The sequence below is a fragment of the Convolutriloba macropyga genome, chromosome 11 (assembly GCF_964194025.1).
Source record: "Convolutriloba macropyga chromosome 11, txConMacr16.3, whole genome shotgun sequence".
Classification (NCBI taxonomy): domain Eukaryota; kingdom Metazoa; phylum Xenacoelomorpha; order Acoela; family Convolutidae; genus Convolutriloba; species Convolutriloba macropyga.
The window spans coordinates 52,168,200-52,183,177 of record NC_134478.1 but is presented as its reverse complement, the minus strand read 5'-3'; the positions used below and the strand labels follow the sequence as shown (position 1 = coordinate 52,183,177).

The following is a 14,978-nucleotide window of genomic DNA, read 5'->3' as shown; positions in this document are numbered from 1 at the left end:
AGCTTTATTACAATTTTTTTGATAAATTTTGCGATGTCGACACGTTCGAAGAGTTAGAAATAGACAATGACTCCTTATACATAGCTCTAGCGCACGATAATTTGTACGATTGCATTCGTCCATCTAAACAAGCAGATTGGGAAACTCTGAGGGAACACGATTGTGATGATTCTTTCAAAGCTGATGCTGTACAAAATTTCTTCCCTAGAATTTGTTGTGATAAAAATAAAAAGCACGATAAGCGTGAACCAGGTCTGTTCAAGGAAGAATTTAGATGTACTGAAATGATTTGTCTCTGTAGCCAATTATATTGTTGCTACGATGCCAAATCGGATAAGTACAAATTCAGCAGCAAAGGACTGAACAAACGAACATTGGAAGAGACCGGAGATGGACCATTGGAAAAATATCGGCGAGTGATGGAAGAAATCATCAATTTAACATCTACAAATAGAGGATTTCGGACAATCAACCACTGCGTCGCTACCTATGAACAAACAAAGAAAGGACTCTCATATTTTTATCCTAAACGAAAAGTGTTATCCGATGGAATTCATACTGTACCCCTGAACTTGTAATTTATTTAATCAATTTTCGTATTTTGAGCGCTCTTTGTTGTGTTTAAAATTACTTATGATGTACTTGATTAATACTGTGTCTGTCTTTTTGTACCTTCATAATTCATTCTTTTAAAAATTTTCAATTTTCTCAATTTTAGTGGATATAACTGACCTTAATACATTGCGGCGGCTATACCTAATCTTAATACATTGCGGCGGCTATACCTAATCTTAATACATTGCGGCGGCTATACCTAATCTTAATACATTGCGGTGGCTATACCTAATCTTAATACATTGCGGTGGCTATACCTAATCTTAATACATTGCGGCGGCTATACGTAATCTTAATACATTGCGGCGGCTATACCTATTCTTAATTCATTGCGGCGGCTATACCTAATCTTAATACATTGCGGCGGCTATACCTAATCTTAATACATTGCTGTGGTTTAACCAAAAAATGTTGAAATTTACTGCAAGGGAAATTATCCGTTAATGCGCGCTGCCTGTACAATTCCCCGCCTGTACGTACGCGCTGACTGTACAATTCCCCCGCGCTGCATGTATAATTCCGCGCCTGTACATACGCGCTGACTGTACAATTCCCTGCACGCTGCATGTATAATTCCCTGCTAATCCCTACATGACCTCTAGAATCACGTGACAAGTGGCTCCGGAAAATCACCCTGGTCTGCTCCTGCCTTACTACTCACCCCCTGGAACACCCCTAGATTTATCCCCAATCTTAATACATTGCGGAGGATATTCCTATTCTTAATACGTGGCGGCCTCTATATCTATTCTTAATAAGTGGCGGCCGCTATAACTAATCTTAATACGTGGCGGCCGCTATTACTAATCTTAATACGTGGCGCCCGCTATAACTAATCTTAATACGTGGCGCCGCTATAACCTATCTTAATACATGTACGCCGCCTATACCCTATCTTAATACATTAGTGTAGACCCTCTCTCAAAAATAACTCCTATACCCTATCTTAATACATGGGGTCTACACCCCCCCCCCCCCCCCCGGGAGCCTTGCTCACCCTATTACTACCAATGGCATGTCCGATTCATTGCATAATTAGTTTCAAATGCACCTTTTCAACGCCGCCGGTTGCAAACCATTCGTTTTAATGCCTTGACACCATTGAATTATACAAAAAGAAAAAAGAACTAAGATTACGGGTTAATGAAGCGTCGAATTAGGTGAAGAAAATGTCAAACTTCATGAAAAACGTTTGTTAATAACTTTTTGAAGAAGACGAGTTAGAAAGTCTATTTTAGCCCATCTTGTTGCCATTTAAAGAGTGTAAAAATATTTTTTCTACGGGGAAAGGAGTGTAAAGTGTGTAAAAATAATATTTTTACACCGTTAGTGCCCGCTTATTAAGGGTGGAATTACATATTAAAGTGTAATTTAAGGGTGTAAATGATAGAAAAAGAGTGTAAAAAAGAGTGTAACAATAAGTTTTAACGGTGTAAAAAAGAGTGTAATAATAAGTTTTAACGGTGTAGTAAAGAGTGTAAAAATAAGTTTTAACGGTGTAATAAAGAGTGTAAAAATAGGTTTTAGCAGTAAAATCCAAGGAGTGTAAAAATAAGTTATTCCACTTTTCTTCCACCGTTAAATCTTAAAATTACACCACTAAAATTACACTTTAACAGGTAATTCGACCCTTAATATTGGGGGCACTAACGGTGTAAAAATATTATTTTTACACTCTTTACAATCTTTTCCCCGTTCGGCAAAATCCTCGGCCCGGGTTGCACGCAACCCTATTATCGAGCTTTACTATCTGTTTCTGAAACAAGCGCCTCGCAAAAGCGCCACTGCAATCCGATAGTCTCAGTGATGCTAACAGTTATCACTGTGGCATTTTGTTCGTTCTTGTTTTCCTTCAGATTCTCCTTACCCACCCTACTCATTGACTGGTTGATCATTTACTGAAGAATCACCTGTCACCGAGCGAGGGTATATATAGGTTAATAAAGTCGTATCTTACTAATACTACTGTTTCGTTGCAATTTTACGTGATGTCATTATCTTTCCTCTTTAATCTGATGTGGAGTAGAAGTTATCGAGAGTTAGTTTCCGAATGAGATTTTTAAAGCTTTTCATCGCAAGGTGCAACCCACTTGTAGAGACTTCAACATTATGAAAGTATTCTGGTGAATTGTGGAGAGAACGAAAATTTGACCTACCCCCCCCCCCCCCAAGACAGATAGTTGCTGATGATCTTTATTATTTCAACTGAACGGTTAATTATGATCCTTAAATTACTGAACTGATAATTGAGCTAACCTAACAGAAAAATAAGATTTATCGTTTACTCCTGTTCCAAGTGGTCCATATTATTTAATCGTCTTCCATTATCTTTAGTCTCTCCCACTGGAGGTAAAATTGTCTCAAATGGACAATGGTCCTACTCCGGATATCAATCAGACTACCTGGACAGCCAGCTGGCCGAAGTCATGGACCACAACGACAAAGTTCAGCTGGATGATTGCATAACAGTCGTGGAGTTAGATCAAACATCACAAGATATGTCCCATCGAGACATAATTGTGAATCTGGATCCTCCAAATTTTGTCGGGTTCATTCAAGTTCTGCTGTCTAACTACCAATCAGGTTTTTTTGAACGTAGTTAAAAATGTCTTTCAAGTTCAAGAGAAATGTAAAATTTTCATTTTCTCTCCCGTTTCGCCCCTTTTTAATATTTTGTGTTTCCCGAGGCTCAAAAGTATGATGGATATTTGGTGTGAGTGTGACAAAATAGCATCTGCTCTTGACGTTTGATGCAAACTGTTCACTCGCTAAACCCTTTTGCGTGTGTGATGGGGTGGGGGGGGGGGTGGGGCTTGGTCATAGACAATTTAGTCAGTACAAAAATATTATTATTACCGCGCAGTAGCATAATATTCTCGTGCAGAGCTATATACAGTAGCATAATATTCTTAGCTGGGGTACATGAAAAGCAAGGCGATATAGGGCCAAAATAAAATTGATCCAAAAATTTTACAATGAGGTTTACTTTGGATGTAGCCAGAGCCATGAGATCCATTCAGACGTTCCAGTGCTTCCGAGACTCCTCTTGTGATCTTTGCGGGAATCTGGATGGCGGATTCTCAGGTGCCTGGATATCTACCCAATGTGGTGAAGATGACAAAAACAGGACATCAACTCATGTGAAGATATCCGTACTTGAATCTGAGAAGATTTCGATCAGAGACAACCTTTACATTTGTGGAGTAGAAGTTATCGAGCGTTAGTTTTTTTATAACTTTTCAGCTCAAGGTAACTTACTTGTAGAGGGTTCAATATGATGTTAGTATTCTGGTGAGATCGAGAGAAAAGAAAATTTACCCCCCCCCCCAGCGCCCCGGTTCCTGGTGGAGGGGGGATAGGAAAACCCGTCTGACCAATAATGAGGCAAACTCAGTTCGGAAATTTTTTCGCAGCATCAATGTTCATACGAAAATCTCCCATTTTTCAGAAGTTTTTCTCTACGCCCGCCAAACTTTTGTATGCGTCATTTATTGGCAATTTCAGGAGCTGTTGAGGTCAGCATTATTCAGCTAGAGATGCTTAATATTTCCCGCTATTCTGTCCATTTGAATTGGTCGGTGAATAAACTGAATTCCTCAGTCATAATCACCTTCGATCCTCCTCATATTGGCGACATTACAATCAATCACATACACAACTTTACGGGTGAAACAATTGTGAACGGATTACAACCTGGAACGAATTACGTAATCAAACTGCAGCCATATTTTCTGGTACAGTTCGGAATTCCAAGAAATTTGCATATTACAACTTTTTTAGCAGATCCAAGTTTCGCTTCTATCACTTTCGATTCAAAATCGATTAATTTTTCAATTTCACTAGAAGGACAATTTTCTATTTTGATCGCGGAAATTTCCTCCCTTTCTGATTTCATTGCGCAATCGTATACCGAGGCGTTTAAATTCCCAGGCTTGTCAATTTACGTTTTTCAAGACTTAACACCAGGTCAAACATATCAATTTGACATTGGAATTCAAGCGGGATCGGATGAAAAAAGGATTTCGGAAACAATATCGACGAGACCTTCTGACCCAGAATTGGTTTCAAGCGCAATTATTGACAACCAAATCATGCGATTTGAATTATATATTGAAGGCTTGGGAACTTTTATTTACTACGAAATAGTTGATACCCAAAACCTGGTTCAAATGAACAAAACAAAAGAAATCGAGCCAAACTTCGTACTGGAATTTGGTCTCGAATACTTTGGAATGGATTTAAGAATCAAAACAGTCAGCGCAATTGAAGGAAACTTTGTTCAGTTTGAAATTGGGGTTGCAAAAATTGAAACGATGAATTTTACAAAACTTGCAAATGATGACATTCAAGTAAACTACACAATGACATCTGAATTGTATACCTGGATCCAGTTCCAGATAGCTCCGGATCCCGATCCCAGAACTCGGGGCTTCGACCGCCATGCCGATATATTTCTGGAAAACTTATACTGTGGGAAAGTTGTGAATATAACAGTCATTCCTTTTCATGACCTTGTTGAGGGGACATGGTTCAAGCAAGATCTTGCAGTGGATCCTTGTTTTGGAGATGGTCAAATAGCAGCAAGTGATATGCAGCTGGAATCGAAAAAGGGATTTTTTCTTATTAGATTATCAAAAATTAGAACTTTTCTGAACAAATTTTTTTTTTTCATTCGCGCAAGGTTGTCATCGGAAATTAGTTTTTTTTTTGAAGAATAGTTTCTCCTACTGTCAGTCTTGCCCACACACGCCTATAGCCCTAAAAGTAAACATGGGCGCGGGTAATGCTTACACGACGGACTTGTACGTTTGGCAGCGCAATGTTAAAACTTATTACTGCTTCTTAGTTTCTTTTGTTCACAATCTCCTCACTCACTAAGCAATTGATAGTACCCTTATAGACAGAAAGATATTCTAATAGTTTTCAAGTTTCCTCATATGCTGTCATGAAAAAATAGAGCAAAGCAGAAAACCAAGAAAACCAAAGCAGAAAAACCAATGTGGAAAAAATCAAAAATATACTCAATTTTGTATACTATTACAATACATTTATAATAAAAATAATAATAAAATCATTTAAATAAAATTGCTTAATCGAAATTTGGAGGGTTGTTAAGCTAAATATCCTTAAACAGATTCAAGGTATCGTTTGACTAGGCTTTTCTGAAGCCTAGTCAATGACTAGGCTTTTGACTAGGCTTTTGACTAGCCTTAATAATCTCTTAGATCGCGGTGATCTGTTTTTAATTATCTGTAAGACACAAAGAATCTGAAAACAAACTTTGTTAATAGATTTTTTAAACTTTTCACAGAGACTATTCAAATTTAAAAAGCTTATAGTGATATAGCAAAGTATATTTATCGAGTTTTAATGTAAGACTAGTTCAAATGGCAGATGACCTCGTGGGCCGCGGCGAAGCCTCAAATAGGCCGGATATGAAACTATAACAACCAAAAATTAAATAAGATTATTCGAGGATTGAATCTGCTTGATGTTTCATAAACCGCGAATTAAATGAAAATTTCAAAAGATCATAGCTGGTATTGCGAACTGTTTATTTTAGCAATTTCGACATTTTGGCATCATGTATGGCGTTATATTATTCAATGGATCACAGTTCTGTTTCTAAAAAGGCTCTTTGCTCGTAAAAAGGCAATTAAACAGCTATTTTTGCACCCCTGGGCACCTCATTAGAATATAACTGGCTGGGTTTGCAAAAGAATACTGGCACCGTCTCATAGAAACAATATCAACTGCCGCTAGATTTATAATTTTTTGAAACTTTGATAGAAGATTTCATCTCGGTAAAAAAACTTTCATTTAAATTTTTGATTTACTTATATTGACAACTGGACAAAATCCCCATACAGTTTGAGTTCAATCTAACTGTGCCTTTTCTGGGCGACGTGACTAAATTTGTTTTCACGTTGACAGCTTCAAGTTACAACCCCCCAGATCCTGTCGTAGTACAGAAAGGTGAGTAATATTTGGAGAATTACTGAGTAAAACTTTTTATTAATGTTACAAGCGATCTGTTCATGCTGTAATTGACTGGTCGAAATATAAAAGACTTCTCTAAAATATATTTTTCACATTTCTATCTTACAACTTGGGTCAAACTATTGCTGAAAATAACGAAAGAAAACCTGTAAAATAAAAAAATCCATATAAATTAGAAAAAGAATGCAGTGAAAGCGCAAGGTTCCTATTAGATTTGCGGTGCTTAGCGTGAAAGTGTTGCAAGATTTGTTAATAAATTAGTTTTTGCGATTAAATCAGATTCACCCTTTTTTATTGCTTGAAATATTCGTGAAAAATTATCACCAAAAATAGTAAAAGGAGAAAATATAATTTTAACTGCTATTAACTACAAACCCTACATGTAAACACAGTTAAATCGTTAACTCTGAATTGGCGATGATTGATCCTAAAATTCAAAGTTTTCAGCAGTGCAACTTTTATTTTCACAGCTCTAACCGCATTGATCGCCCAAAAAAAGGAAATTCTTTAAACCATTCACTACATTCAGTCAGTTCTTTCATTTTTTGCCATGCATAGCGCTCACATCTCGACCTGTGATATACGCGAAAATTTTTTTAGCATACTTGGAGTTAAGTTGTCTTTTTCAGGAATTTAATTTAATTCTTTTTGCATGGCTAGTGCTCACAAAAACCTTGCCAAAAATCATAGTTTTTCACTTGTTTCCACTGCTAACGGCAAATATCCTAGAACCTTATTTTCCGCTGAAGCATACTTTTACAAAAGTACTAAAACATGGTTACTACACAAATAGATGTTTTTTGAACGAATCTAAATTTTTGGAGCCTTTCGACAGTAACAACTGGTTAATTAAATAATGCAATTGAGGACACCGACTAACATAAGTACCGATGAAAACTTTTTCTCCGTTGTTAGTTGTTTGTTTTTTGCCCCATTTTTTGTCAATTTTGTCTCTTGTTCATTTAACTTTAAAAAAAGTTGGTAAAAATTTTTGTTTTGAGTGCTTCGTTGAATTTTTGTTCTCTGTGCATATATCTGAGCATAAAGGAAGTTTAGCTCGATTTGCCAAAGAACCCCGTATTTAAAATCTAAAATTTTTTTGTGACCCTAAGAAGATCATTTAAGATTGAAGCCAGCTTTTTCATTTAAATCCCTCCAGTACATTATACGTGAACCAATTACAGAGCACGTGCCAACAACTAGAAAATCATTATAAATTAATTTTTCACGTCTTTCGGGTAGTGAAAATCCTAGGCACTTATAGAGTTGGTGGATATCAAATGGAAAAGATTCCAGTATATACAAAAGTTGAAAAACTTATAACAAAAAAGAACCTGACGTAAAATTTATGGAAAGGTGCGCTCGAGTTTTCTTAGAATACTTTTAAAAGTGGAAAGGTGCGCTCGAGTTTTCTTAGAATACTTTTAAAATACTTTTTAAAAATACTTAGAAATGATTTTAATATTTTAAAGATTGGCTTCAAGGCGATTTTTTCAAGAAGCTTGCCATAAGCCGCAAAAAAATTGAAAAAAGTTTGCTGAATAGTTTGTGCAAAAGTAACATTACAGTAGATCTGTTTCGTTGAAAAATTCCCAAAACAGCAAATTATATACGTATATATATATATATATATATATATATATATATATATATATATATATATATATAAATAATTAATTAGGGCGCTACTGAACAATTTATTATGTAGCAGGGGACTCGAAAAAACATTCATATCAAGAATTTGCCAAACGATAGAATTTAAGAAGTCACAGCGTTTCGATTTCTTACTTATGCTGAGCAGGCCCAGATTAATTCATTTTTTAAACCTTGGAAAATTTCAATTGTATAAAAGTTCTTCGTGAAATATTTTTTTAATGTTTCTCAAGTTTTCTTCTCTGAAATTTGGCTTTTTGTCTGACTAATTGGGATCCTACTCAACTTTATTATTTCGAATACTGTTTTGAATAATAAAATCAAGTTTTCTGTGTTTTCTTGATACGTGCTTTTATGCTCTGGAGATTTTTCAGAGTGTCAAAGGATTATTTCACTTCTTTTGGCACAATTTTACTGCCGATAAGGTTTTAAAGCCTTTACAAAAGTCTTTTTCACTTTCTTGATCACTTATTGGACCTGAACCCATAGAATCTTGCTAAATTTTTGGGTGCATATCAAATTTTTTCTATATTTTTCTGCATCTTTAGACCGTTTGCATGATGATCTAAAAAACGCACGATCAAATATTTCAATGAAAATTAAATTGTTTAATGCCAAGCGTAGTTAATAGAAAGAAAACTTTACCAGTAAGATAATTTTCTTAGTTTTTTTTCACTATGATGCACATTGTAAATAATTATTGCCCCCAATATGTGAACTGTGGATGGGAATTTCAGTTTTCTTTTATAGTTTTGGTACTTAAATTTCCGACTTACAATATAGTCTAAGTGAATGAAAACACTAGTTTTGAAAAATTGACTATTGTTTCTAAAAGGAGTTAAATAGGTGGTAAAACAACATAGCAGACTTGTTGTCGACTGGCAGCCAGAATTGTTAATTTTATTCATTTGTTTTACTGTTTACTCCGGTATTTCCCTTTGTATTATTTTCAACACTTCTCATACATATTTTGAACACTTTCAGCATATTTCCTTAAATATTTTCCGCACGTTCGTTGTTTTTGATTGGATTTCCATGGCACCTGTTTTGAAATTACAAGCCCCGCTTTCTTCTTTCCAACCCTTCTAACTTTTTTTTCGTCTTTACAACTTCTTGACTTTTTTTGACTGATTGTTGAAGCAATCAATTTATCTAGAAAATGAGCGATAGGCATAGTAATTTTATATATTTACACAAGAGTTGAATTGATAATGATAGCTTTCACTAAACGTGCTGAAAGACTTCTGCAAAATGGGTCAGAAAAATCGATTCAAAGGCCGATTCTGTTGAACTTGTCTGGATTCAAATTTAAATCACAGCTAGAAAAAAGAACAGTTCTTCCTAGTGAGTGTAACAATTGTTTTAAAGTTTTCAAAGCAATATTTTCGATTTCTATATTTGAGTTGTTCAAAAATTTTGATATGAAACATTTTAACGGCACGGTGGTCGTTACTTTGGATAGTTCTAAATATTGTGACAGAATTATGAATTAATTTTGCTGATTCATTAAAGAGAGGTATATTTGTCAGGAGTGTGTTGAAGTATTGAAGATTTTATGTACGAATTTGGTTGAATTAATGAAGGAAACGTGCTGAAAAACGATGGTTGTCAAACCTTTGAAAGTGGAAATACTATGTATAAAAAGATTTAATTTGAATACTTATTGATGATACTTAGGTGTGAAACTTATGTTAAGATTGTGCTGTGAGGATTCCGTATTGTTGTGAGAGTTCTGCTGACTGAAAACGCTGAGCTTAGTTTTCCGATGTTTTTCTGTGTCATTTTTCACATAAAAGCAATAAAAAAGTGCTGAAAAATTTTAAAAACAGCGCAACTTGAACTAAATATTAAACATATTCAGCTGCTCATTTCTTACATAATTCCCGCTCATTTGATAGATTTCGTACTCAGTTCGCCATTTCTCAACGAATGGGTTTGTACTTAATTTCTAGACATTCAGTGTATTTGAAACTAACCTCTGCACTTAAACCCGTAAATTCTTAAACCTGTAGAGCCTTCATTTATGCGATTTTAGTATACGAAGAAGGTTTTTGCAACTCGAATGAGGCTAACGTTCTGACCGGACGAGAGTGCACTTTCGTGCTCGAAATCAACCAATGCTCATTCAAATACAACCTCAAAGTGACCTTGATCGGAGAGCGAAACACTACGAATTCATTCTCAGTCCCAGAGATAACCAATTTCACCCCACCCAGTGACCATCCAGAACCGACTGGATGCACACCGGATTCAACACAGATGGTTATCCGTTGCTATGTAACGTATATTGGAGTCTATAAGTTTGATGGTATGTTGCTCAGTTCCGACTTCGGAGACTTGGAGTCTGATTTAATAGGTAAAGTCCAAATTTTATATGACACTAAACCGACTCGAACCAAAAATGAAGTAAGATTTTGGCATGAAGTTGCCTTTTCATACGAGTTTTTGAACAAACACACCAACGCACCAAAAAATATTGTGGAAGTCAAAGTCTGGAAAATAGGTGACGTTGGCCTGCGCAGAGCTTTCAAAAACAGAAAGCATTGTTCGAAAATTTTCTCTATCTAATATTACAAGGAATTGGTTCATTGGGAAGTGGGAAGTCGAAAATCAGACTGACTGGTTTACAGCAAAATAGTTGAGGATTACCAATACTCCATATCTCCAATCTTATCTTACCAATCACACCATAAAAATTGGGTCACATTAAACGGGACCTAGTTCTTTGAAACTTCCATTATCTAAGATTTAAAACAATATATAACGCAATGTAAAATGACCTTTATTCATGAGAAAATCTTTCAGTGAGCAGTTTGTAAATTGACCGATTTTATTCATGGCAAACCCTGCATACCCTGTTTTTTGACTGCTGCAACATAAAAACTGAAAACACTGAATAGAGACTAACAGAGGGCAATGAAAGCTCTTCAATTAGTTGATAATATGGATATGTCATTGCGGAAATTCGGCTATTTTGTAGTTTTGCCCTGTCGCCTGATTTGGGAACTGTCGCCTGATTCACCGCCGCCGTTTTCTCGATTTTTTCTCAATAGTTAATGCCAGATATTATATCAGTTTCTGAAATATGCATCAGGTGAAGAAATATGCAAATTTGAACAAATGCTTGCCAAAAACGCTCAAAACAAAAAATATGGCTACGAGCGGTTAAAAAGTGTCAAAGTATTTGCTACTGTCACACCATCGGATCCCCCGGGTTGCCAGTATACTGTTCGATGCCACTTTGACTGTTTTACAAGCAACCTTGGAAATTAGCTGAAGTTCAACGAACCCCAAAAAGTTTGCACAATAAAGTGTTATGCGAGTATATCAAAGTTTTGCTCAAAATTTTATGAAGAATTAATTTTGCCTTTGGCATCAAATAGCTAATTTTGCCTCAAACTACGCAAAAATTTGGAAACTTTTCAGGACCTCTACTCATTTTGCCCAGAAATGAAAAACAAAATGAGACTTGTATATACTTCTGATGTAACCTTGGAACCCATTTCAGGTATTCTTTCTAAGATTATATTAACAGAATTTCAGACCAAAAGACTAGTAAAAGCAATTATTATTTGAAGATGTTACGAATGGCTTGCTTGAATCTGCGTTAATGTTGTTACAGAGACTGCATTTCTGATGAACTTCGGCTAGACCACAATTATTCCTACGAGTGACTTATAAAAAACAATGTGCCTCACCTATTCATAAATATTTCGCTCCGAACAAAGGCAAAGAAACGTAAACGTTACTTGAAATCCCTATCATTACCAAGATTTAAAACCATATATAACCCAATGTTAAATGATCTTAATTTGAGGAAAAATAATCCTATTAGCTAATCGTAATTTGACCTGTTTCAACTGAAGGGCCAAACCTGCATGCCCTAGTTCGTTGAATACTACTACATAAAGACTTAACACTGAATAGAGACTAACAGAGGGCAGTAAGGTTCTTCAATCAGTTGTTAATATGGATTTGGCAAAAATTGATAAAAATGACAAAGATAAAACTCCATGTAAAACTTGATTTTAAAAGCTCAGTCCCTCTTTTTTTTTAAAAAAAAACACAAAATGAATTGTATGTACAAATCGGAATAAGAATACTTGCGTTTTATATGTTTCAATTAAGCCCTGATGATATAACGCTACGCAATCGGTGCATATTTCTATTTCTTTATTATTATTTGACGTCAATTCCTACATTGTTTTTTTCCAAACTTTTCTTTAAAAAAAGTATTACATAAGGTATATTAAGAGCTCAAAACTTATGAATCCTTTTAGAAAGGTTTCATAACACTTGACAGACGAACGAGAACGATTAAATATTTTTTATGAGATCGTTCCCTATAAACCTGCATTCCGTAGTCAAATTGGGACGGTTATCTGCTAAGATCTTGCAAGACTCTTGTAAGATTCTGGTATGATTATGCATCATCTTGTAAGGGCTCTTACAAGACTCTTACAAGATAACCGTTAATCTTGCAAGATTCTTAGCAGATAACCGTTGTTCTTATAAGATTCTTACCAGATAACCGTTGACTTTGTAAGACTATTGCCAGGCATCCGTCGCTCCAGAAAGCTTCCAGACAGAAAAACAACGCTCTTGCAAGACCAACATAGCTATAAAAAGCTTTCTAAAACGTAAAAAATGACCCCCAAACATACTTCAAAATGCCCATAAGGGGCTTAAACAACATATAACACATAAAACATTGTCTCAGCAAGCAAGGTTCGTGAGCTCAGTAACTATGTGTACCAATAAGAAACCTATAAATCGATTTCGAGATTTTTTATAGGATTTCTAAAAAGGTACCAGTTTTTTTTGGCTCTTTTTTCTAACAAATATCTGAGACAAAACTACACATCAATATACATCATAAAGAAGCTAAAACAATAATAAACTAAAGCACTTTGAGTAAATGAGTCGCTAGAAAGGAAGGGGGCGAAACTAAGCAATATTTTTTAGAACACTTTTGGCGATTTCGAGAAAAAAAACCAAAAGTCTTACAACTTTTTTTCAAGACCAACGAGGCTAAAAAATACCAACGTCTGACAACCTAATGGGTACTAGTAGTCTAGTATAACCGTATGGTTGCTTCAAAACAACTCCTTGACCGAACTGAAAACAACTATAATTTAAAACAGTTTTGGCGATTTCGAGAAAAAAAAACCCAGAAGTCTTACAACTTTTTTTCAAGACCAACGAGGCTAAAAAATACCAACGTCTGACAACCTAATGGGTACTAGTAGTCTAGTAAAACCGTATGGTTGCTTCAAAACAACTCCTTGACCGAAATGAAAACAACTATATTTTGAAACAGTTTTGGCGATTTCGAGAAAAAAAACCAGAAGTCTTACAACTTTTTTTCAAGACCAACGAGGCTAAAAAATACCAACGTCTGACAACCTAATGGGTACTAGTAGTCTAGTAAAACCGTATGGTTGCTTCAAAACAACTCCTTGACCGAAATGAAAACAACTATATTTTAAAACAGGTTTGGCGATTTCGAGAAAAAAACCCAAAAGTCTTACAACTTTTTTTCAAGACCAACGAGGCTAAAAAATACCAACGTCTGACAACCTAATGGGTACTAGTAGTCTAGTATAACCGTATGGTCGCTTCAAAACAACTCCTTGACCGAATTGAAGACAACTATATTTTAAAACAGGTTTGGCGATTTCGAGAAAAAAAACCCAAAAGTCTTACAACTTTTTTTTCAAGACCAAAGAGGCTAAAAAATACCAACATCTGACAACCTAATGGGTATTAGTAGTCTAGTATAACCGTAAGGTCGCTTTGAAACAACTCCTTGACCCGATGAAAAAGGCCTATTTTGGAAAAATATTCAAAATTAATTATTCGAATTAATCGGAAATTAACGTATGAAAAACTAACTTTCTTCCTAGGCAAGCTATAGCAAAAATTCTTTTTGTTTTAGACTCTAGGTACACTGGGGATACTCCATAACGAGTTTGGTTTGATTTGGACAACTCCTTGACCCTATCAAAAAGACCTATTTTTGAAATTCGTTATTTGCGAAATTCGCAAATTTCCGTATGGAAAACTAACTTCTTTCCTGGGCAAGCTATACCAAAAATTCTTTTTGTTTTAGATTCTAGGTACACTGGGGATACTCCATACCGAGTTTGGTTTGATTTGGACAACTCTTTGACCCGGTCAAAAAGACCTATTTTTGAAATTCGTTATTTGCGAAATTCGCAAATTTCCGTATGGAAAACTAAATTTTTTCCTAGGCAAGCTATAGCAAAAATTCTTTTTGTGTTACACTCCACATTTGCAGCTGATACTCTATTCTTTTTGTTTTACGCTCCAGGTACCCGTGGCACATTCCATACCGAGTTTGGTTTGATTTGGACAACTCCTTGACCCGATGAAAAAGGCCTATTTTTGAAAATTATTCAAAATTAATTATTCGAATTAATCGGAAATTAACGTACGAAGAAATAACTTTTTTCCTAGGCAAGCTATAGCAAAAATTCTTTTTGTTTTAGACTCTAGGTACACTGGGGATACTCCATACCGAGTTTGGTTTGATTTGGGCAACTCCTTGACCCGATCAAAAAGACCTATTTTTGAAATTCGTTATTTGCGAAATTTGCAAATTTCCGTATGGAAAACTAACTTCTTTCCTAGGCAAGCTATACCAAAAATTCTTTTTGTTTTACGCTCCAGGTACCCGTGGCACACTC

At 35.4% G+C, this 14,978-nt stretch overlaps 1 protein-coding gene across 1 annotated transcript in view; it reads left to right on the top strand.

Moving 5' to 3' along the window:
- LOC142349166 (uncharacterized) overlaps positions 1-11,919 on the top strand; it is a 48,393-nt gene extending 36,474 nt beyond the window's left edge. The window contains exons 7-12 of the mRNA XM_075400580.1: positions 2,950-3,198; positions 3,613-3,834; positions 4,120-5,195; positions 6,486-6,591; positions 10,304-10,624; positions 11,891-11,919. Of these exons, the coding sequence (XP_075256695.1) occupies positions 2,950-3,198; positions 3,613-3,834; positions 4,120-5,195; positions 6,486-6,591; positions 10,304-10,624; positions 11,891-11,919 (2,003 nt within the window). The remainder of the gene's footprint in view (positions 1-2,949; positions 3,199-3,612; positions 3,835-4,119; positions 5,196-6,485; positions 6,592-10,303; positions 10,625-11,890) is intronic.
- Positions 11,920-14,978: the final 3,059 nt, after the last annotated feature.